Genomic DNA, 25249 nt, shown 5'->3' with positions numbered 1-25249 from the left:
TTTCGGCGCAGAAGCGTTTGATTCCCTTCAGATTTGCAGTCGCCAAAATATCAGAAGTGCCTCTATGGGTTGTACCTCATCTACAGGTGCGGTTGTCGATTGCTGGAATCGGTAAAAAATCCCACATGGCGTCTTCGGTCCTAAGACAACTTTCATTATTTTACATCAGTGAAATGTACGGAGAGGCGTCGCATGTTTTTGTTGACGGTTTGGTCACTTGGTCACGGCGTCTTCGTCGGCAGCGGCAGTGGTTATGCCTGGGAAGGACCTGACCAAACGTTTCAAGATTGCTTACAGGACGTCGTCTACCGCAGCAGAACTGGTCGGTTTACGCGAAGCGCTCCGCACCATTTCTTGTGAAAGGCAACAGCAGTGGATTATCTTTTGCGACTGCAAACCAGCGCTGCAGGTACTAAGGTACCCAATGAAGCGAGGCGCGTACGATCAGCTGACCACTGATGTCGCTATCCTGTTTAAAGAGTTGAATGAAAAGGGTCACGCGGTGGTGTTTCAGTGGCTACCAAGTGACTGTGGCATCGCTGGAAATGAGTTGGCGGATGCAGAAGCACAGCAGGCACACCACAATGGAGCTCGCCTGTCTATACCGATCATGAGGCAGGATGCTAACGCGATACTCTACGGAGCGCGTAAACAAGCTGCAGCCTTGCATTCGTCGGACCCGCAGAACCGACATGAACGCCTTCACAAGCTCGATCCAGAGCGGAAGTTCTGGGTCAGTCATGCTCCTCGTCTTCGCCGAAGTCAAGAGACATTGCTACACAGGCTGCGTCTTGGAGTAGCATTGACTCGGAAGTATCTTCACCCAATCGGACGAGAGGACAGCCCAGACTGCCTTCTGTGCGGTTGTCCTGAGACTATCGAACATTTGCTTAGTGCTTGTCCAAAGTACTCTAGTGAGCGAATGAACCTTGAGACAGCTTTACTACGCTTGGACACTCGGCCTCTGTCCGAAAAAACGATTTTGGGCACGTGGGCTGACAGGAGAAAGCAAAGCCTAGCCGTTAAAGCCCTGCTTACATTTCTTGGTGACTCCTCTTTGGATTCTCGCCTCTAGGTTGCGACAAAATTGAACAGAAATAATGTCTGCGAAATAATGTCTGAGCAGTTTCTTTTTTTTCATGGATGATAGTCATGTGCTTAAAAGTGAACTGTAGTCATCTGATTCAGCGCCCCGTTGTACGTGAGACGTTTATTGGTTTACTGCTTGTACATAGTTCATTTGCTGCTTTCATTGCCATTCCCAATACCTTCCATATTCATTCCTTTCTCTTTCTGTCCCCAGTACCCTCCCCCCAGAGGGAAGTAGCAGGCCCAAGATCAATTTCTCAGGCCGACCTCTTCTCCTTTTTCAATAACCATTTACTCTCTCTCTCTCTCTTTCTCTCTCTCTCACACACAAAGTCTGCACGCAAAAAAACGGACCAAATATAACTGCTCTAACCACGTCGGATAACCTTAACACTGGCTGAAAGGTTTTGCAGCGAAAGCCTTCAGTGCCCCTTCGGCGAAAAACCGCCTTTGAAGCGCCTGTCCCATACAGGAACTGATCGTCACTGTAAAGAGTAAATAAAATCACACATGAGTTCGCACGCGATTTCAACCAGGGTACCCACAGTAGGAGCCGAGTCTCCTGCTGGTGCTGCTGTTTATAATGATGATCATTACTTTATTTTGCCTGAAACTTGGTGAAACAAGGAAGGGGAAGTGGGAGTCTTCCTGGACCCCTTCACGGCGCCATGGGGCTTGAGCGGCATCTTCGGCCAGTTGGACGACCTTGATGTGTGGTTCGGGGTCAGAGCTAACAAAAAACGTCTCCCACTGCTACGTTCTGGTAATGCCTAAGTGTGCTCGTAGAGTTCGTAGCTGAGCATCACAAGCCCAAATCATGTGAGTGAGTGTGGCTCGCTGAATGCACCACTTCCAGAAATCATTGTAGAGTTCGGGATAAAATGTGGCTGAATGTTATAGGACTGGCCAATAAATTAGTATATAGCTCACGCCATGCTACACATTGACGCCTGTTGAGCGTGTGATGCGCATCTAGATATTTCTTGATATTTCGAGAGGGCTACCACCAGGCTATCTCCGACCTTGGCAGTGTCGGAAGAAGAGTTGTTGCCGTTGTTGTTTTTTTGTCTCACATACCAACTTGGGTTATTTGCAAAGAATTGGAAGCTTTCAGGGGATAATGTGCCCACTTCATAAAACTAGTTATTGTAAGCGTAAAAGTTATAGGATATTGCGTGCGGTGTGACACGTGAACACAATTGCACATTAGTCGAGCAGATGCACTAGAGCCACGCAGAACTTTGATTCCAAGGAAGCTGTGGTGTGTGCCACTCCCTTTGCTGTAAAACATTCGTTCCCAAGATGAAGAAATGAAAGCGAAGTGGCGATATCACGCTGTCGATACGAGCCACTAGATTAATGCGAAGAAGAAGAAATGCAAACATGATGCTGATAGAAAGGAACCTGTCGAAGTAATTGGAGCCAAAAGGCAATAAAACAAAAGAAAAGAAGGCGACGCAGATGCGATATAGCAGTTAAAACGCCACTGGTAAGCATCGCCACGCTCTCGCCTTCAAGTCACGTTAGCATACTTAACTAGTCAGAAAAACGTTTCCTCTTGTTGATATTCTGCAAAGTATGAGCAGTGTTTGGAAACTTGTGTAACGCAACGCAAGAGACATTGCAATTTCAGCGGGCTTCCAGTCACCCCTTTAGTGAAAATATTCCATGCCTTCTCGAAAGAAAAAGTCTGAAGACAGCTGAGCGCTGTTTTAAATGCGAAAGCCTCAATCCCCAGTTGAACACGTGATACCCTTTTCTTCCACCTTGCGTGGCCCAAGGACATTGTATCCCTCCCGATTCAGATTGTTTGCTGCTGAATCTAGCTTGGCGCACTCTAATGGTTTCGGTTTTTCTCCTACGCATTGTGACACTTGTGCCATTGAATGAAAAAGTTGTCGCCTATGGTGTATTTCACTGTTAGCTTGCTCGCTCTTCTGGCTGCGTTCACCCGCCCCCCTTATCTGCGGTACAGTGTACTAGAAGTTAAGGTGTGTCGTGCGGGAAAGAACCAATGGAGAGCGCAGGTCCCTTTTGCGACGATAGAATGATTGATTGTAGTGTTTAATGCACCGACGCAACGCAGGCGATAAGGGGCGCCGTAGTTGAGTGCTCCGGTTTAAATAAAAATCCTGAGTGCTCCGGATTAATCGAAGAGTGCCTAGACACAGGTCAAGTGACGGCACGACAAAAAAAGGTTTTGGGGCGCACAGTTCGGTTGTGATGACAGAAATAAATCTGACAAAAATTTGCTTTAACTTAGTTGACAATACGCACAACGGATGAAAGAAATTCCACTTCTACCTTAATATTTCCACTTCAAGGTTCCAAACTTGAATATTTTAGAAACTCCGATCTTAAGAAGCTGCAAATGTTTTTAATAAACCTGAAATGCACGTTCGTACGCCCAATTGCACCCTTTCTGTTCTGATTGTCGAAACAAAGAATATACAGCAGCAGGTTTCCTGAATTTATTTATTACAGTGGGGTGTTCAGCCTATTAACTGTTTTTCTTCTCCTGCTGTTGTCCCCTTGAAGCAATATTCTGGCGTTAAAATATCCATGTGCGTTCTTGCCTTTCCGTTGTGTCTAAGATGTGCCGGTTTAGTGACAGCAGAAACATAGTGCGGCGATTTGTGTTTCCATTTTTGTGCAGCCCGGGATGTCAACATTTCATTCTACCTAGGCTAGATTTACTCGTTGCGAAGATTGGAGGGTCTGCTACACCAAAACCGCTTCCTGTGTTGTCCGGGCTTGTGGCCGGCAGCATCCATTCAAGATGATCTCTTTTGGGAGTGGTTCCTCACTACAATTCTGGTTTGTCGCATACGATGTCTCCGGTGCTTATTTGGGGTCCGCCCTATTGGAAGAAAGGAATGAAGGAGAATAAGGTTTTCACACCACATCTGCTTTTTACTTATTGCAAGAGCAAGGAGTTGAAATCATTAGGGCAGATAAAGAAATACCAGGGGGCAAAGGGGTGAGTGGGGCAACTTTGCGGATATTCATATTTGTCGGCGGCAGCGCCCAAAATGTGTTCGCTTGTTTCTGCCCTGAAAAAATGAAGTTTCTTTCATTGCAGAGTGGATGACTTTGAAAATACAATCTTGTGCATTGATTAGTAGTCCTCAAGACGACCCCAATGGACATGCCTGGTGTCTTTTGTGAATTTAAAATAAATATTTATTCCGCTAAACCTTTAGTTTTGCGTGCAGCGGCGCATTTGACATCCCCTCTTTTCGTCCATGTGATTGTGGGATGTTGCCTTTATATATGACATACTAGGCGGCTTTTGGGTTCTCTGTGGGAGTGCGGGAAAGCCGAAACTTTCCCATTAATGTGCCTAGCCACATCGCTTCACGCGTTTTTGCATTCTAAGATTCAATATACCATGCAAAGCAAATTCTCTAGCACGTAAAATCATGCTCTATAAAAGTACCCTTTCACTATGAACCCTGAAGGTAACGAGAACAGATTGTGTGATCAAACTGTTGTTTTTTTAGTGTTGAAGCACTAGGAAGGTCAACCAGAAGAAAGCTATAAGCCTACTTGGAAGAGTAGCACAGTGTTATTCTCACACAGCAGCTCCCACCTGTATGGATGTAGTTGAGAACGTCTTTTAAATAGCTAACCACCTCAAACATTACCCCAGTCCATAAGTTTTAACAGTGTGAGAGAACCACGATTTTCACCGCAAGAAATCTGAGGATGTACTCTGAGGCCTAGCGCAATGTCACGTACCGAGAGAGTGGCATGTGGCCACAGGGGTGCATGGCCAACTCTTTGTAGGCCGGAATTTATTCTCCGTATGATGCGCACCCGTTCAATAGACCAAGCAAGATTTATTCGGACCCGCTTAAACCTACGAATGAACCAAATTATAATTGCCTGGCTACCCGGTAGAAATGCGCAAAATGCCATCCGGTACTTTTAATGCGCAATCATTCCTTGGCGATCACCCGAGCAAAATATGACCGTAACAAAAAGTGAAAGGCCTTGTATCTGCGCAATATGCCTAGTGGGCGAAGCTAGGACAAAGAAGTGTTGCAACTGTGTGAATGTAGATAATTGGTAGCTTGACAATAGATGAGGAATATTTGAAAAAGAAAATTGAGCTGAGAGAAAACCATTCTCGTCAGGCCGACCTGAAACCTTCATTGGTGGGAACGCTGAAAAAACTACTGTGGGATTTCTAGTGTGGAAACATGAGCGTTATTAGTTAATAGACGTGACAAAAGTATAGCGTAATAAAAATATATGATTGGCGGTGGTAACATTGCATCGGTATGGACACTTTAACCTAGTTATCACGAGAGAAAGGTAATGCGTCTCAAAAGATGTCCCAGCTGGTGCACCTTCCATGGTGAGTCAGAGGGAACTAGCAGCGGCGAACCAGCCGCCAAACGCCCCTAGTAGCGAGGCTCTGAGCGAGCGCAGCTGCCACGCCTCCCCGCAGGGGATCACGTGGAGTGACGTGACACCTGTCATGTTCCCTCAAAAAGTGCCCCCAAAAAGTGTGCCGCAAAATTTCCCCCAAAAAGTGTGCCGCAGTTGCCTTTACGAGGCGGGATGTATCCAGCTATCATCTGGTCATAAATGACACACAAATACCGCACGTTCACCACCATAAATTTTTTAGAGTTACATTAGATCGATCTTTATCTTGGGCCCCCATATCCGCCATCTTAGGGTACGCCAGTAACCGTTTTGCCCATATTCCGAATGCTGACAGGAAAAACATGGGGCTGCTCAGTGCCTTCACTGCTACGACTTCATAAGGCAATATTCCTTGGCCTTCTGTGGTGCAGCCTCCCAGCGCTGATTGGTTTGTCTAAGACAAACTTCATAGTGCTAGAGTGTGCACAGGCTGAAGTTCTGTGCATCTGCCTGGGCCTTCCAAGGTGCACATGCACGAATAGAACTCTCTGCGAAGCAAGGTGCATGTCAGCCCAGACACTCCAAGCTCAAGAGTTTCTTCGCACCAGCCTCCATCACGTAACCCGGTGTGCTGACTGCAGCGCCTCGGCCCCGTCAAGCAGGTTTACTACGTTGACGCACATCCTGGGGTAGATGAGGGAGGTATCACGGCTGTCGTCGGGCCCCTAAACTACGAACTTCTCACGACTCACGATCGAACCAGACGTGCATGCGATCGACGACCTAGAAACTCAATCTATTGCATGAGCCATATACGCCGCTACAACCCATATAGTTCGTCCGCAAACACCCATCATCATCGTCACCGATTCCCAAGCCGCCTGAGACAATTGATCAGAAATGACCTGCACCATCGCACAGCCCGCCTCATGAAATACGCACTCGACTACAAACCGTACACATTTCACATTATTTGGACTCCTGGGCCCGAGGGTTTGCTAGGGAATGAGCGGGCACATACGCTCGCCCGAGCAAATATTTACCGGGCACCTGACCAGCTCTCGTCAACCTTAAGCGATGCACAGCCGTCTTTCAGCCCACGCGAATACCTAGAGTCTTTTAGCGCGCAGCGCAAGTTACACCCCTCTCCACATCGTACACTCCTCACAAGGCGGCAGTCCGTCCTCCTCTGACAGATACAGACTAACACATTACTCACTGAACATCTCACACAGCGCTTTCGAAATTTTCCCGGCACCCCTACTTGCTCGTTGTGCGGAGGTTACCCAAACATATTCCACATAATATGGGCCTGTGATCGACATGCAAAGTTGACCCGCATTCCGAATCCAACTCTGGCATCCTGAGAGGCAAGTCTGGCTGACCCCAGCGCTGCGACACAGCTCCTGCTGACGTCCACAGCGGGGGAAACCATGGCCCAGCCTCCCGAGACGGCACCCTGGACTAAGGGTACTTAGGAAAATAAAGTTAACTTCCTTCCTTCCTTCCGTCCTTCCTTCCTTCAGTGTCCATTAAAGATTTCTCTCTCTCTCTTTTTTATCAAAACGAACCTAACAATTTGCACTGAACGCACTGATCCTTAGCGCACCTGCAGTCATGAACTCCACGATGAAAACGATGACCGAAGTAGCAGTGGCAATGAGGTACAAGTAGAAGACGGACTGGACCTCGAAGAGGGACAGCGGGCTGGCCTTTTCTTCTTGATGACCGGACACACAGGACTCCCAATCACCGTACTGAGTTTGGAGCCACGCCTGCATCAGGCCGCTTTCTACGATCCAAGTGACCCTGTAATTAGGGGTGTCAAATATAAGAATCATGTAATATCATTGGTTGATGTACATTTTGTCCCTCCCTCAAAACCAACTGCACCTTTTTTTCGTTATTCGCCCTAATCTTGCCTTTTATGAACCGTATAAAGCTTTTAATTATGCTTTGAAACCTCGTATAAAGGCAGATTAAAGTGTGCAAGAATTCTTGTTGTAATTCAAAGATCTCACCTTGTGTAGCTCACTCGCTTTTTGTTCACTGGATAATGATGCTTTTTCGGCTTAGAAATAAAGAGTTGGCGCTAGGCACTTCTACCTCACGCATTTCTGTATTTTAGGACGTTGAAGAGTCCGTAACAAGGTGCCGTAACCCAGCCCGGGCGCTGTACTTGACTATGCCCGGTTGAAGGCGTGCCACATAGCGTCTGAAACTATTTCTGTTGGATTTCGGTCCCCTTGACGCGACTGAAGGCCAATCAGAAAAGGCTGTTGTAGAAATGGCGGGATCAGGATAAAGTCCAGGGTAGAACCCTCACAACCGGGCAAACCAGCCCGGACCTAAGCACTAGCATGCGCTATTGCCGCCTAGGTAAAGGTGTAAGAAACACACCCGCAGTTCAACAGGATTGAAGGCCACTTCGCAACGTAGCCATTTGCGCTAATAAGCTCCGTCTCTGATATTTACTGCCCGAATTTTTTTTATTCGCTGGTAGTAACGAGGTACGGTAGGCCTCCATGTCGACTCGTATACAGCTCTCACTACTCATAGTTACGCTGACACGAAACATTTAGCCGAAATCTCAATTGAAGGAAGGCCTACAGCTGGCGGTGCTACCATTCATTTTGCAAAGTTTAGTTACTGACCGAGGTTTGTGTCTTCTTAAAAAACTTGTACCCAGAAGACGCTGAAAGGTATGTTTATTTTACGTTTAGATGCCTTACCGCTCTCGTTTCAAAAAACCCTTTTAAGTAAGATACAGTATACCGCCATTTTTCTGGTTACGATTTCGCATGATTCTCGTCTTAATTCTGATAATCATGTACGTAAACTATCCTTTGCTGAACGCAGTGAATATTCTTTCTGATATCACTAGCCCTCTGTAATTCTGTTCAACCTTTTAAATGCGGAGCGTCTCATGCTTGGGGCTGTGTCCCTCCATCCCTTGTCGTCCGCCGCCCGCAGTCTACTGCGCATGCGCATCTCTTCATCCTCGTCAGCGTTTCGGCTGATGTCAGCGCTTTCCACTATAAAAATCACGCCATATCCACGGAATTAATGATGATAAGTGGGGCGAAGCTCGAGAGGTAACCGTAACTCTCCCGTGAAAGTTCGCCCATTACATCATTAAGAAAGACGTAAGACTGTGTGCGTACATTGTACAAATCAACTTTTATTTTGTTCTTGTTCGTTTGTTGTTGTTGTAGGGTTCGTGAGGCTGCAAGCAAGCGCTCGTATCGGCAGGCAAACCCCGATGCAGTGAGAGCTCGCGAGGCGGCTGCAAAACGCATCAAGCGAGCTCAGCCCGAAGCTGCCGACGCGCGGTTTAAGCGCGACTTTCTAGACGAGATGCTTCGGCCTCTCTTTCGCGTACGGCGGGATCCTGTCGGCGAGCGCGCGCTGCCGCCGCCCTGCGCGCCCTCCGCTCCGCAGCCTTGTCAACAACCACCTCCTCCATCCGGTGACTCGTTGCGAAAGAGGAAGCGCGTTAACAGCGATTGCGTTTTATAGTGTCAGTCACGTGCGAGTGACGTCATCATGACGTCACTCACACCAGCGCCACCTGCGAGTGAGTCATTGAACTAGGCGGTCACGTACCACGAGACACAAGGGATGGACAGACCCACGGCTTTAGGAGCTTCGCCCCTAAAAATAAATAGTTAGGCGGGGCCCGGTTTCGATCCCACGACTCTCTGGTCGCAACGGGAGGTACGTGGCACTCTTCCCACTGCGCTACAAACCTTTTTTTTTTACAAACCGAGACGGGAGCATGTGCTACGAACGCGCCTTATGTCCTTCACTCATTCAAACTACGTCAAGAAGCTGCCGATACAACGAAGGCACGCGAAGCTGAACGCCAACGGATACGACGAACTGAAAACTAATGTGAACTTCAGTCGACCCCATGGCTGCTTCACATACTACTCAGGGTTCCCTTACGGGAAGATGGTGTAATTTTTTTGTTTTGTTTTGTTCCCTAGCCGTTTTTTGTTTTATTTTGTTCCCTAGCCGTTTGACATCTACGAGTGTTCAGAGTTACAGTTACAAGTGTTTCCCAGGTTACAGATGACGGTTCTACTCTGATTGAAATATACATAAGCACAGTACAAAGGTTTTTTATCAGTTCAGGCTGTGACAGCTTTATTCGCTGTTACATGAAAGCCGGACATCGCAGACCCTCTTCTCGGTCACCGGTTACCGTTCGAAGACTCGTTGTCATGCCGATAACTGTTTCCTTGAGACAGCGACCATCAAGTTTTCTTAGCTGATTAGGATGATCAATCAGCAAAGGTCCACAAATAGATTATTATGTGCGTACGAAACCAGCTCCACCTGACCTTGACTTAGATGAAAATAGCGGTCGATTGTGTATCCAAGGGTTTTTTTTTTCGAGATTGTAACACAGCATTTTTTTTTCTGTCCTGTGCTCCCACAGACAGGTACGAACATACAGTCCAGTCCCCCCCCCTGTGGTAAACCTGCCAATCTGAGCCAATTAGCGTCTCGACTGGGGCCAGTTGGTTCATTCTGATCTTAAACAACAGCGCAAAAAACAAGGACTAAGAAAGAAGCACAGACAAGCGCAGCGCTTGTCTGTGCTTCTTTCTTAGTCGTTGTCTTTTGCGCTGTTGTTTAAGATCAGAATCTGAGCCACTAGGCCGAAAGAAGTGATGTTATCTACATCTAGTAATCCTACCAACCAATCAGTCATCAGGTGTTGTGATTCAAGCAACAGGAGAGTAGTAGTCAAGAAAGATGGAAATAGAGGCAAGCGTCGTTACCTCTTGTTGATGAGTTGCATGAGAGCTTGGTCCATGTCTTTGCGCATTCCCATGGCTACTTTCGTCTGGAAATTTCGCTCTTTGGCGAAGTAGTAGTTTCCAGGGGCAAGCCGTTGGCGGCACGTACGCGAAGCGTAATACAGCGTAGTCGTGTAGTCGCTGATAAGCACTGCTTTCCCGACCAGGACTTCGCGCAGGTGTGCAACGTCGTACAGGGTTTCCGAGTCTCGCAGGCCATCCAGCGCCACAATTAGGCTCCAAACGTCCCGGTATTCTTGAACGTCGAATGCATTCTGCGAAGGCGTCAAGGCGTTTATCCCTTTCGGTACTGGTAAGCAATCAAGGAAACTAAGAAAAATAGAACAATAGAGCAGCTAAAACAGGTAGTGCAGCTACTCCCGACACATTCCTATCAGCATAGGCGTCGCTTTCGTGCCCTCGTTTGCCTCGCACCACCGTGAATAAACAAGCAAAATGAGTAAAGTAAAAACGGCGGGAACAGTGAGGAGGCATAAGAGATTTTTAAATGCAGAGCATTTCTTTAACTCACGATGTCACCCGGCGTTGGCGCGCCTCGGCGTCCGCAACAGCCGTTCCAGGTGCGCCCTCTCCCCCACTCCTCCTCGCCTGCTCTCCGCTGCTCCTCGCGTGTTCTCTGCGTGCTCGGATCGCGTTCAGCAACAGGTGGGGCGCGCATGCGTCGTAGTTTGGCGCGGGAGCAACAAAGTTGTGGCGTGATCGTGACGTAGTCGTGACGTGGTCGTGGCGCGGTCGCGCCGTGATGGGGCGGTTCTCGGCGTTCGCTCTCGCTGTCAATTTCTTTCGAACTGCGCGCTGCCGACGCCGAACGCAAGCGTCTGAAGCGCGCTGCCGACGCCGAACTTCGTGCACGAGAAGCCGCGGCCAAACGTCATCGTCGGGCCGGGGATCCTTCGTTCGGGCAACGAGACGTGTCTGCGCAACGCGAGCGTCGAGCCCAGCACACTGGGAATGTTGCACGTGCAGGCAGTATGTTTTTCTTCGGAACACGCGGGATTTTGTTCTTTCAACGCAAAAATTTTGTACCGCTTCTTTCATATATTCACCTACGAAACGCCTTCAATAAAGACATCCGTAGCTGGAGAGGCCAAATATCATCTCGCTCCGCAGAAGAATAGGGACAAGGGGGATGTCGAATACGAGGATGATAGGGTGGGCGATGCAAAACTTGCATTTGGACCACTGACCAGTGCACTATTCATGAATGATAAAATCAAATTGGGGACTGCTTGCTGGTGGCTTCAGGGTAACAGCGATGAAAGCGCGGGCGACTCAGAGAAACTGATTATTCGGGTTATTTATGCTCCAAAGTGTACGCAGGCAAACAACAGTCTGCAGCAGAGATTATTAGGACGGTACGTTTGACGTAAGACCCTGATGCCGCGTCAGCTGGGTGCTGCTGAAAACTAATCTGCGCCATTGCGTCGTTCAATATACTAGTCGCTCTCGTCACATAACACATCCTTGCAATCCTGCCACAAATAACGGGAAGCGGAATTAGCACTCACACGGCGGTACAACTACATGTGTTTGCATGGAAAGCTGCGCTAGTACAGCCTCCCAAATTTTTAATAATATAGCGGGAGCGACGGCCGACCCATAGAGTTTCTTACAGTATACACCAGAAAGGAATCTGGCGCTAGCGTCTATGCGGCTCACATCAAGGCCGTCTGTGTCGTCATGGGCCGCCATTATACATCGCGCTCGCCTTAGTTTCATCATTGGCTTGGATTGAAACGTTTTAGTGACTGCAAATTTAAACAAAGTGCCACAAAAACGCGAAAAATAGTGTGCAATTATGTAAGTGGAAAATAAAAATTGACCACATCTTTCCGCGGGGGGAAACCATGGGTGATGCGACGCATCTGGGCAGTGCTTGTTACGGTTGCGCCGACCATCGCGGTAGCAGACCTGTTAGTCTCCATTCAAATCATCGGTGGTCATCGGATGTCATCGGAGCGGCGGCGGTGGAGCGACTGAGAGGAGCGACGCAGTTATCGCGTTTATATTTACCGCGCGTTAACGGTGAGGGGAATGATAGAGAGTAGCGCATGCGCATGTGTTAACCGAGCGCTAACGCGCGCTGACGCACAGCTGGCATGGCGGGGGGAGCAAGCGCTAACGCAAGATGGCGCTGCGGTGAGAGCAGCGTTACCGCGCAGCTGGCGTGGCGAGGAGAATGGGGGAGGGATGCGGACTACGGATGGACGCCGGAGGGACAAGGCGAGTTAAAGAGATTGGTCGCATCTAAAAACAGGCTGTTTTAAAACTAAGGAAAAAAGAAGTAACGCGTATTTTTGCCGGAACGGTTGTGCCTGCTATTCCGCAGGCCAAGGTTGTAGTTACGAACAATGTTAATATTTGGGGGGTAACTCATTAGAGACTGTGATTTTATTCAGTTTACCATTATTTCAAATAATAAGTTGTTTGAAGAGTTTCGAAAGTTTTTTGAGCGTGCTTATGAAAACGTTCCCTTCGTGGTGAACCGGTGCACCGCGACCGCCAGCTAGTTTAACAAGAAAAAAGAAAACGTGGCGTTGAACAGTCGTGGACGATGACAAGATAGGACTCATACAAGCGCCCGTATCTGCCGTATCTTGCCTTCGTCGAAGTACGTTTTATTTCTTCTTTTCGTCGTCTACAAATTTCGCGGTGGCATCATCATCATCACCAGCCTACTCCAGGGCAAAGGCCTCTCCCATTATTCTCCAATTACCTCGGTCCTGTGCCAACTGTGACCAATTTATCCCCGCAAACTTCTTGATCTCATCTGCCCATCTAACTTTCTGCCGCCCCCTGCAACGCTTGCCTTCTCTGGAGATCCACTCTGTTACCTTTAATGACCAGCCGTTATCTTGCCTTCGCATTACATGCCCTGCCCACGTCCATTTCTTCTTCTTAATTTCTACTAATATGTATTTCACACCAGTTTGCTCCCTGACCCACTCCGCTCTCTTCTTGTTCCTTAATGTTACACCTATCATTTTCCGCTCCATTGCCCGCTGAGTCGTTCTCAATTTAAGTTGAACCCTCTTAGTGAGCCTCCAAATTTCTGCCCCGTAGGTGAGTACCGGTAAGATGAAGCTGTCATACACTTTCTTCTTCAGCGACAATGGTAGGCTGCTATTCATTATCTGAGAATGTCTGCCATATGCACCCCACCCCATTCTGATCCTTCTAATTATCTCTGCCTCATGGTTGGGATCTGGGGTCACAACTTGGCCTAAGTAGATATATTCGCTTACCACTTCCGCTGCCTCGCCACCTATATATGTCGCCACGCGGCGGCATATTACCTGCTATGTCATATGTCCTTCGACTGCGGCATGAGCAACGTCAGGTGCGATCACGCATTCCATGCTGTTTCATGTACACGGCTGCCACAGAAACGGGAGGATTTCGGTTTCCTTGTAGCTCGTAAACATGTTAATGCATAGTGAAGAAAGCAAATCGCAAAAGCCACTTAAGAATCGAATTGTCATGCCAAGCCCAAGCCAAAAAGGGGGGTCTTCCCATGAACTTCCACGACGACACGGCTTACGAGGCGCAGTTTCCTCTCTAGTATACTTACTAAGAGACTCTATGGACCGACCGAAATGTCAGCGCCTTATCACGGTGTTCAGCAGCGAAATAGGCGAGAGTACGCGCACGCGCATAGGGCTATCTGCTGTATGAGTGTCGTCTGCTACGCTGTTTCCTTGCGAGTGGTACACCTCCTGCCACTGCATCTGAATCCCTTTGTGCCCCACGTTGCTTAGCTACCTTTGGTGGTAGCGAAACAACCTTGCAAGATAAGAAAAATAGGGGGTGTTTTGACCTGAGAAGAACAGAGGAGCAGACGACGCTCCCACAACAGATAGTTCTATGCGCGTGCGCGTACCCTCGCATATTTTGCCGGTGAACACCGTGATAAGGCGGTATCATGCCGAGCGGTCGTCGCTCCTGCTATATCATTAAAAATTTGGGAGGCTGTACGTGCGAAAAAATGGTGGTAAAATTAGAAGTTCACAAGCGTAAATGGTACTGAATGCTCCAATTGGATTGCGTAGAACCGCACCGCACGCACTCTGTCCAAAATTGGCATGCAAAGCTGGGCTTTGATTCCCCCTCCTTGTCTCGGATACCACCATGGGTGAGGTGTTATCATCGCAAACATGCTCTCTCACCCGCTGTTAGCATCTATGACCCACGGATGCGAATGCTCCCACTGTCAATTATTGCGTTACTGGATGCGTAGTCCGGCGGAATTTCCCCGGCCGTACAACATGAATACCACGGAATTACCTGTTAACAGCTGATATGTCGACACCAATGCACCGTTCCCGGACGGGTTATATTATTAATTGAGAATGGATTTGTGCTGCCAGTTACTAGCTATTGCCACACACTTGGGGGAACGAGAACTACGCACAATAAATTGAAACTTCTTGTAGCGCAAAAACGAGCAATAAGGCTTATTCCTAATGAAGAGTGGAATGTGCACACCGAACAATACTTTGCCTTGCTGAGTTTAATATTCTTCACTCAACTTCACTCTACGCGTTCAGACTACTTTCAATGTACAAAACTATTGTAGTCGCCAATAACAGTGCCATGTTGTCTATGTTTCAGTCAGTTCGTCATGAACCAGCTTACTGTTTACGCCATCGTGCCTTGTGGTCATTGCCATCCTGTTGCACCAATCATTGTTACTAATCTGTTTTGTACACGTTACCGAGACTTTTAAACACACTGGAAAAAATAATGTTTGTATAACAAAAAAATCAACGAAGATGTTAAAGAAGCTGATGTACATTTTTGAGCCTTTGTTGTAATCGAATTTATTCATTAGGATTTACATGTACTTTTGGTTACGGCATTTTCGGTTTACCACTATTGCTTTGTATATGTTTTTCTTTTTCTATAGCTGCTTACCTTTTATAGTAATGTACAGTGTTGACCATTCTATTGTGTAAGAATGTTGAAGTAATCTAGTCGTTTCGTCTCTGCGGGCTACAACACGACTGTTGTCTTATGTAGGGCGTAAGGGGCGCTCAAGCTGCAAAGGGCAACTTTTTTCGTACCGTCTCCTCTCGTATTGTATTCTGTACTGTAGAAACCAACAGTGATAGCAGCAGAAGAGATTACATGAATTTAGCAGCAACCCCCCCCCCCCCCCCCACACACACACAAAAAAAGAAATAATCACGGACCGAGAGAGGGAACACAAACAATCACTAACTTCCAGCTACCTTTCAGGATAAACGCAAAAACGTAAATATACGCTCAAACAAAGGCGTCACGGCATGACTAATAATGCTATAGGAATCAATTGGCATAACATTTAAAGGAAGTAAAAAGAGTAAACAATTAAACCCAGTTTCACCCAATGTAAAATCGGCTGAAACAGCGAGTCTGTGGTTTTCTTCTGTCGGCTTTAACGTCAACGGGCGCTCGGTCAAGAACGGCAGCGCCGCCAGCGCACGAATTCTGCGGTTCGCGCAAGAAGATCGAAACCAAAGAGTCATCTGTGAGAGGCTACCTCCCCACTCCCTCACATATGTAGAGGAGTGAAAACCACTCCTGCTAGACCACTGCGCCCTCATTTGGTGGTACTGGGAACCCGTTTCTGTGAGGCTGTCGGCGAACCTACTACTACCTATGCACTACGCACAACCTTAAGCAGACTTACGAAAAGGCTCGACCTGGAAGAGCTCCGCTTTCAAAACTGGTGTTATGCTGACTGAAGAGCAGCGATAGGGTAGAGTAACCATTCTAGTTGGCATTTTTCTGTTCTAATCGACCATATATAACGGATCACACGTTTTCACAAAAATTTAAGTGAGTCCTCATGCCCCTTTCCCGTTCACTTCCTACGTTTGAGCGGCCTAGGTAATCTCACCGGTCACTACTTCCGCACGACAGCAAAAGGCGGCACATTCACAGCTGAAAAGGGAAATTAAGGGGTGATGTCCATAAGTGCCACTTCCATTTTAAAGCTAAAACAAGGAATCAGTTATCTCACGCCCATCCGAATGTTCAAGAACCATGCAACAATTTTATCTCTATTTTAATATCCTAAATGCTTTCAGAACGTAGTTAAGAAACACCCTCAGCACTCAGAATATGTGGTCGCAAAGTACCTCAGCCAAAAATTACTGCTCTATGGCAATCAGATGACCTAGAAACTTGTTCAAAGGAATTTCCTTTTTTTCCCGGTCTTGGCGTACTTATCGCATCGACTAACTCCATAACAGCGGTGAAGCGTCGATGGCCCGCCTTCCTTGCAGTTGCAGCAATAAACGCATTCCATACCCACTTAAAAAAAGCCACAAAAGCAAAACAGCAATGGAAGACGCACCTGTTGCGGCGAGCAAATGACGCAGTGCCACTCCGGGCTGACGATAAATGTAGCTTTCGCAATGTTTCCAGACGCGAAGTAAAGAATCCAAGGGTTTACCGGCAGTGTCGCAGAGCCCTTTTAACATTTCAAACTGAAGGGTTACAATGCATCGTCATTGCTTTTTCAAAAAGCCCGCCTGGATGCCGTTTCTAGCCCAATCGCTTTTAAATGCAGAGCATTTCAGTAACTCACGATGTCACCCGCGTTGACGTCCGTAGTCCGCACCGCACCCCTCCCTACTATATAAAAAAAAGGAATACTATCCGGCGCCAGGTTTCGATCCCTCGACCCTGCGGGCGGAACGCAATGTACATGGTGCTCTAACCACTGCGCCACAAAGCCGACGCAGAATGGGACGCTATGAACGCGCCTTATATCGTTGACTCATTCAAATTATTGCTGACGAGCGCTCTCTCGTCAGCAGTTGCCACAAGTGCAACAACATTAACGTAACGCAAACTACTTAACGTCGTGCGCCCCCGGAAATGCTCTGCATTTGATCATGCCCCTCGCGAGGGGGATGTTTCAATGCGTCTTCCTACTGGCCAGTACACTCGTCGCCATCTGTCGGATGTTGTGCGAACCATTTGCGGCTGATGGCGCGCGATTTGAAACGACATTTGCATATGATCAAACTGAAAGGCTCTCCAAGAAAAACTAATACCAGGGCCAGAGTTTCTGCAGTGGATGTAGTATGTGAATGACGTCCTATGTCGTGCCTCTTTTACCCAAAGTAGCCTAACACGGAAATCTTCGGAGGAGTATGAACCTCTTAAGTGTTTTGGACGCACCCTAATCGAGATGCGGCAGTAATCAATAAGACAGTTATTAATGATGCCTCGGACTGTCCTTACCTTCAGCAAGTCAGCGTAGGCGCTGTTGCGCCAGAGGAAGGGTCTTACGTTGCCTCGGAGAACCAGGTCCTTAAAGCTGTCTATACGCTCCGGATCCGGTTTCAGCATCATGGTAGCCTTCATGTGACCAGTGAAAGCGTTCATCAGCACCACGACCGTGATCCACCACAGGGCGAGAAGGATGCGACCAGGTGTGTGCAGAGGCATTTTCGTCGACGCTGCGCCCAAACACGATAGAATTTTCGTGCAAAAGGAAGAGAAGTTGAGTTGGGGGCAACTGGTGTAATGCAGGCAGAACGCAATTCTTATTCTTCCTTTCAAAAAAAGTGCTGTTTTAATTTATTTGCATGACATAGAAGGTAACAGAATAACACCCCAAAGTTAATGAGCGCGCTGAATAAACTCTTTGATGAGCATTGGTTAGCTCAGTATATTCATGGCGCATTAAATTTGGGCTGACCAACGGCTGGATCGTTATACGAGTGGCCGTTGTGGCATTTGACGTGGGTTAATGCGCTACGCGCGACTGAAAAAACTGCCCCAGTTTCCCTTCTCCATGTGTCTACACGCCACCTAAACGCGGGAAACTTAGTACTATGAACAAGTTTATTAGTTAAACATGGGGTTTTATAAGAACCCATATTACACAGGAATAGAAGCTTCGCTTCCTGCGTCGGATGCGGCCACTGTTGTCTGGTATCAGTTAATTTAATCGGCACTGTTAGCGCTATCAAGGAGGGCCTGATACTTTTTTCTTGATTTGGTGGCATCTATCCAAACCCAAAAAGTTCTGGAGTTTTTCAACATCTTGCACACATCAGCAGTAGGTTGGGATTGCTAAGGAATCATTGACAATGACCTGACAAGTCGCTTCATGCGTGTGGCCACTCGCACTAGTATGGTGTTGATTGGGTGCTTTGGATTAGGGAATAGACTCGTCCAGAAGTTGTCGTAGCTGGATTTGCTGAGAGTAGTGTAGCAGAGGCTGACATGCAATGTAGGATACATAAATCAGATGAACCATTCAACTAAGAAAATGGCCGCCGAAAAGCAAGGAAAAACTAGGATAAGCAGAAAACTCATTCGAGGGATGGGATAGCAAATTTGGTGGCTAAGAATGAAATATGAGGGTGATGGGACGTATATGGGAGAGCGTTTATCCTGCAATGGAGGAAAATATAGTTGTTTGAATATGATTGTATTCATCATCGCATAAACCATACATCGCTAACAAAAAAGCCTTTGCTGGAAAACTAAGTTCGCATAAAGGTGAATATATTTCGGAAAATTGTGTACCCTCACTCCTACAAAACATCATTTAATGTGCCACAATATTGCCGTTAAAAAACCAACGTGATCATTATTTGAAACCTTGATACTCTTGAAAAATGCTTTGTAAACTGCAAGGAGTTTGCGTAATATTTGCTGTTCCTTAACGGAAGCGGAGATATTATTCTGCTCATAGCATCGAGTGGTTTTTAATGGCGGTGGTAGGAAGCAAGTCGCCATTTACCGAAATCGTTTGATGTTTGTGTAATACGGGAACTGCCAATGTGCACCTTTAAACATACTGCTACACCTGTGGCGATGCACAATTCTAGGAAGCTGTTGTTATATATAAGTAGAAAAGGCCGGTAATGAAGAATCTGGCTCCCTGTGACCTTGGCATTCATGTTCAATGATTTCAACAAAAAATAATGGTAGAAATACATACACCCCACACAAAAATTTCAAAACACAGCTGCAATTATTCATGTGTACCAGGTAAAAGGTCTGAATCCTGCATACTTTTGCAGTGCCTTCAAATGAATTGAAAAGTTAGCTTTTCCCTGGGCTTCTGCTCAACGTATGGAAAAGTTTATGGTACAGGTGTAAGTACAATGGGCGGGGCAAATTACCGTTGTCACCGATTGAACCGCAGAAACTGCAATTGAAATGTATATCCTTATTCTGCTAGCAAATATTTCCGTAACAGTATCCGGCATTATTTATTACGGTCCTATACACAAGAGTGTTTGTTTTTCTTACAAAAGAAATACTTTAAATAATAGTTTGTTATTCCGAAAAATACAAGCTCAAACAATGTATTTTGGCGCTACACTTTATGCAAGAGATTACCACGAAACTAAAGCTTTGATATGCGCCTTACGCCAAACCCCGAACTTTCTTCCGAAATGCTGCATATATTTCACGCCCTGGAATATACAAGACGGAAAAAAGCCACAGACAAGACAAACACTAGATCTAGCGCTGGGCATTTATTTTTACTATGTCTACCCCATTGCTAGAAATAAGCATAGCAAAACAGAAGAAATTCAGCCCGATTGGTTCCTTCTTTTCAATGTCTAGTCTGAATGCCTAGTCACTTATTGAACCATTTTTTTCTTGCCAAATAACTTCGATAAAAGTCCGTGAACTAAAGCTTTTTTTGGAGGGGTTAAAAACATTTATACTCACATACTTTGAAGCAAAATGGCCAACAAAGAGCTAAAAATGTTGTGGACCTGTATGCAAGGGCCTTTGTGGATGTTAGTCTCGATTTATTACCTGAAGCTTACAAAAAAAAAACTCGAAAATCTATAAACATGTTCGAGTGACTTACGTCTTCATACCTAACTCTATCAAATACAACAATTCCCTTAGGCAAAAACAACTCGCAAATAACTGAGGAGTTGGGTGGTTGTGACCGTAACACGGCAGTCGAAAATGTGACCTCGGAATGACTTAGCGCCAGAAACTGTGCATTGGAATAACTTACGAAATATATCCGCTTCATATATGGTGGCTGAGCCGTAAAACCCACAAAACAAAAAGTGTGCATCAGGCTTATAGACTGCTTTATTTAAAAGAACTAAATTCAATGTAGAAATTAGTTTTACTTGCTGAAGCTATAGCAGAGATATCATACATAATTTATCGCAAAGCTACGGGATGATGAACATGCCCCAAAATAAAAGGTACACGATTGTGGTTTTTGCTCAAATCCATCTCAGAGTATTGTTGTTTTTGCATAAAAGGTTGGCTACACTTATTTTACCATTTAGAAAGCAGGAACCTTTCCAGCTATGATAATATCAGGGGTTTTAATGAACATCTATACTTGGAGTTCCACGCCTACGTTTGGGCTAGTTGGAGAGTGTTACGTTCAATCTCTAGCTGTTTAAACTTTTCCACTTACATTCGGAGAACAGCGCCGATAGGTAGAGCCACCAGTTCTGTTCAAAAAGTTCCCGCAGCCTAATCCTTTGTTTTAAGACAGAGCCCAGAACATTGTCAGACAGCACATTGAGCAGAACGCACGCCAGGAGGGAACACATTAGGCCAGTCCACACCTGCGAGAGAACGCTGATTTGTAGGCATACTTGAATTGCGCCTTGCGGCGAATAATGATTAACAACGTTCTCTTGGAGCAGTGAAGGCTGGTTAATTCACATTGTATGCGCTAGGATATTGCCACGAAGCCAAATACGACGCAGTTGTTTTGAAGAAAAACAAGTTTATTGGCGAGAACTTGTGCTCCCCTAACAACTCAAGAATACACAGTCAGCGAAGCAGCAGTCAACAAAGTGATGTGCGCGGGCGAGTGTCGGCGAGTCGAACGCCGCGGCGTCTGCTCCGCAGGCATTTATCTCTTGGCGCGAGTGTTTCTCGAGCCGTCGAAGTACATGCAGAAGGTTGTAGATCAAAGATGATTATTCTAGGCTGTTGACGTTAGTTCGAAACGCTCTCCCTATCAAAAGAGATAACACGTGCGGCATAGAAATAATGAAACATGCGCTTCCCTTAGCACACAGCCCGGCGCAGCCGGTCGGCGAAAACAAAACATAAATAAACAATCAAACCCAATGCATGGTTCGCGGCAAAATATTGGGTGTTACATGATATATTTTTGTTTCTGTATGTAACCAGATCATGATTTAAAATTACTGCCTCACTATATTTATTCATTCCGCCGAGTAATGTGCACTCAACTTGCATTGTAGGGAATTGCCCAGAAGTGACTGCCACAACACGCGGTGCTTCTTACTGGCTGTGTCTTTTCAAGTTTTGTGTATGCTCTTCGCCTGGGAGCCCTTAAAATGTAGCAATATATAATGTACAATGTAGCAAGTAGCAATATACAATGTAGCAAGTTATTCAATAAATAAATAAGCTACTCAACGACTTTTTCGTTGAGTTGATAAAAAATATGGAACATAAATGTTCGACGCAAGACTTAACCCCAATTTCCCTGCGATCATCGCGTGGTTTCACACACCTTCGACCTCGCACTGCATTTTTCTGTAACTAGGAAAACATAAGAACGTCGAGCCGCTTGTTCACTGTGCACATACTCTAGATACTGGGAGAATTCGAGGCATGGAGGAGACCTTTTTAATAGCTTCTCGCGCGCCAACTTCTTTAAAATTATTTCAGGCTGAAAAGGGGTGAAGCAACAACATAATTCATACAGAAGCTCTTTTTTAGAGCCTTTTATCAGCTCGCTGCAAAAAGAACAGTCGCTACAGAAATAGTCGCTACGGGATCAATCTACAGAACTCCTTAACCTTGTGCAGCTCCGTGAGCAGGTTAACCTAAAATCAAACCCACAAATAATCTATTTATCCAGCCCCAAATCTTCCGAATTTTAGGAGAAAGGTTGACGTTGGTATTGTTTCATTTGCCTGTGATCGTGCCACCAATATAATAATAAAAAAGTCAACTGTTTCATTGACTACTTTGTACATTTAGTTTAGTACCCTAACATATCCAGCCTTCCTTGCCAGTGTTTCCTTGTTGATGAGGGTAATGGGCATTGGCAGTATTAGGGGCGAAGCCCCTTAGCAGCTCGGGCTGTCGGCGTCGCATGTCGTCGTATCATGTCGTGGTCTCATGTAGTCATGGTACTGAAACCCCGTGACATTAGTTTGCGCCTCGCGCTAGTCACGGTACGTAAACACCGGCGCACTCGTTGGCGCCTCGCGCTAAAACGTAACGGGTACTAAAATAACGCACCGGAACACTTGTTTTCGAACGCCTCACGCTAGAACGCTTTGTGCTGCAGAGACACGAGACTTTTGCAGCAAAGCTGAATACCTCTACCCCCCAACGGTTTCATCTCCGTTGGAACTTATACACTGAACGCTTCTCTCCTCCCCAGGTTTCACGTTAGTGGAGAGGGCTAGGGATTTTTCGTTTATCTACACCTAGTGAACGTATTCCCTCTCCTGACATTTGATCCTACATACAATGTGACAAGAAATTGTTGCAGGGCAACGTGGAACCTTTGACGATGACATCCTTTGTTTCCATTTTTTGAAAGCACCTTCCACTGCAAAAAATGCATCCAAGGTAGTCACATATTTTGTATGACAGTTCTCCTTGTACTAGTGAATTGCTGGAAGACTGCAAGACGCGCAACATTAATGCTATCCATAAAAGTGGACTTTGGGAACGTGTTTCACTCTTTGAGGACTTCTCTTTAACACTGTCTCCAGCGAATATTATTTCGTGAAACACCAGAACACGAAAATATATATCTCAAACAAACCCTTCATTCATCGATTACCTACTCTGGCCAAATCGACGATGCCAGCGCTCATCATTCCTGCGTTACTCAGTTGGGCGAAATCATGTACGATATTTTATTATCTGGTGACAACTTTTTCTAAGCTAACTGTATCTTTACATTTTCAGACAGCTTTCAATAAAGTGCCGCGTGAATGACATTTCGGCGCACATTAAAGATCTCCAGGAGGTCGGAATTAATCCGGAGCCATCCACTACCGCGCGCCTCATCGCATGCGTTGTGTCGGCGCGTTAAACATTACAATCAATCAATCAATCAATCAATCAATCAATCAATCAATCAATCAATCAATCAATCAATCAATCAATCAATCAATCAATCAATCAATCAATCAATCAATCAATCAATCACATTCAATTAAGATCTCATGTGCTTTTTAACAGACATTATCTCGTCACTTGGAACGTCAGCCTTCACTTGCTTAAGAACTAAAGGGACGGTCGTCCTGAAGTAGGTGTTATCTATATGGTAAAAAATCAGCCAGCGCGCGGGCATATTCAAGCAAGTTGCATTATTTCTTTGAATGCATTATTTCTTTGAAATTTTGAATAAATGATATTGGCACCACAACAGCTTCAACGATTCAAACTACCGGGACGATTACGTCTTATATGGTGAAATGGCGAAAGATTCAGATGCAGAAGCGACAACAATTCGGCGAACTTTACTTGCTGTGCGAAACTAGGGTAATATCCTCATACAGTAAAAGCTCGCTAATTCGAACTGGGTTAATTCGAACTTACAGTTAATTTTAACTGACGCCCTTGTCCCGGCACAACACTTTATATTTGAATGGGGGAAAGATCCCTATAATTCAAACGCATCAGTATCCAGAACGGTTAATTCGAAATGAGATACCCTTGTTTTCCTCGCTCCTCGCAGAAGTCGGCCCAGAGTGACTACAATGTGTTGCAAATCCATGTAACTGATCCCTGCCATGTAAATAAACGTGTTTTCGAGAAGAAACAGCGTCATTAGTTTGACATTGCGGCTAATTGCTCACGTGAATGCATGTCGGTGCCTGTTTCTGGCGTATAAGTGACTGATCAAGTAATTTCGTTCGCTGTTCGAGCTCCATGACCACTTTTTACGCAATCACCTGCCCCAAATGTGTAGTAGCGCCCCATTCGCAATAACGAGTTTACAGGTGACTTCTTCGTGTTCTGCCCGCGCAGTGTGGCACGATGTCCATGCATTCTAGCGCCAGCCCGGTAATTCAAACTCCGCTTAATTCGAACAATTATATGGTGCCCTCCGAATTCGAACGACCAAGCTCTCATTGTATGTGCAGTTTTTAAATGCGGAGCATTTCTTAGGCTCGCCTGGTCCTGCGTCGTTGATGGCGGCGCCGTCCACACGCTCACTGCGCATGCGCAACTCTCCTCCTTACACCCACAGCTCCGCGATACTACACTATAAAAAAAGAAATAGTTAGCGGCGCCCGGTTTCGATACCACGACTCTCTGGCCGCAACGGGAGGTACGCGGTGCTCTTCCCACTACGCTACAAATCCGGGAGAGGAGCAACTGCTAAGAACGCGCCTTATGTCCTTGATTCATTCAAACTACGTCGAGAAGCTACTGATACAACGAAGGCACGCGAAGCTGAACGTCAACGGAAACGACGAACTGAAAACTTTAGAGGGGGATGCTGAATTTCCCGTGGGAAAGCTGTGGCGGGAAGCGCCACGCGCCTTGCAGCTCAACCAGCCCCGTCCGCAGCGACTCTGATGCTGATTGTGGCAGGATGCCCCTAAGGATTGGCCAACCAAAGAATCCATCACGAGATAGTTCGCGTTCAACCACCGTCGTCATCTTCCCGTAGGGGAACCGCCGAAGAAGAAGAAGAATGAGAAGACAAAGCTGCGAAGAGGAGGGCGTGTACATTGCTCGCAGCCAGTTCACCAATGTTAACAACCTTTACCTCACCAAAGCTGACGGAGACTACCGATTCTACCACACAGACAACATCGACAAGAACATGATGGACGAGCTTCGGCGCCTCGAGAACCGCCGCCTACTCACCGTAACACAACAGCACTTGCGTGCCTTTGCCACCGGTGTGGACCCGGACGCGGAATTCCCTCTGGCGCTAGTAAAAACCAGATCACTCAACATAACGGCAACACAATGGAACCACACGGAACCGC

General features: G+C 46.4%; 1 protein-coding gene across 1 annotated transcript in view; it reads right to left on the bottom strand.

Moving 5' to 3' along the window:
- Positions 1-3580: 3580 nt before the first annotated feature.
- LOC144166651 (glutamate receptor 2-like) overlaps positions 3581-25249 on the bottom strand; it is a 41565-nt gene continuing 19896 nt past the window's right edge. The window contains exons 3-7 of the mRNA XM_077696183.1: positions 20710-20863; positions 17532-17749; positions 10257-10549; positions 7076-7275; positions 3581-3949 (exon numbers count right to left, since the gene is read on the bottom strand). Coding sequence (XP_077552309.1) covers positions 3864-3949; positions 7076-7275; positions 10257-10549; positions 17532-17749; positions 20710-20863 — 951 coding nt within the window. The 3' untranslated portion in view covers positions 3581-3863. The remainder of the gene's footprint in view (positions 3950-7075; positions 7276-10256; positions 10550-17531; positions 17750-20709; positions 20864-25249) is intronic.

Source organism: Haemaphysalis longicornis, unplaced genomic scaffold (genome assembly GCF_048455015.1).
Source record: "Haemaphysalis longicornis isolate Haplotype H1 unplaced genomic scaffold, Haemaphysalis longicornis Haplotype H1 scaffold_18, whole genome shotgun sequence".
Taxonomy (NCBI): domain Eukaryota; kingdom Metazoa; phylum Arthropoda; class Arachnida; order Ixodida; family Ixodidae; genus Haemaphysalis; species Haemaphysalis longicornis.
This window is presented reverse-complemented; position numbering and strand designations above follow the sequence as displayed.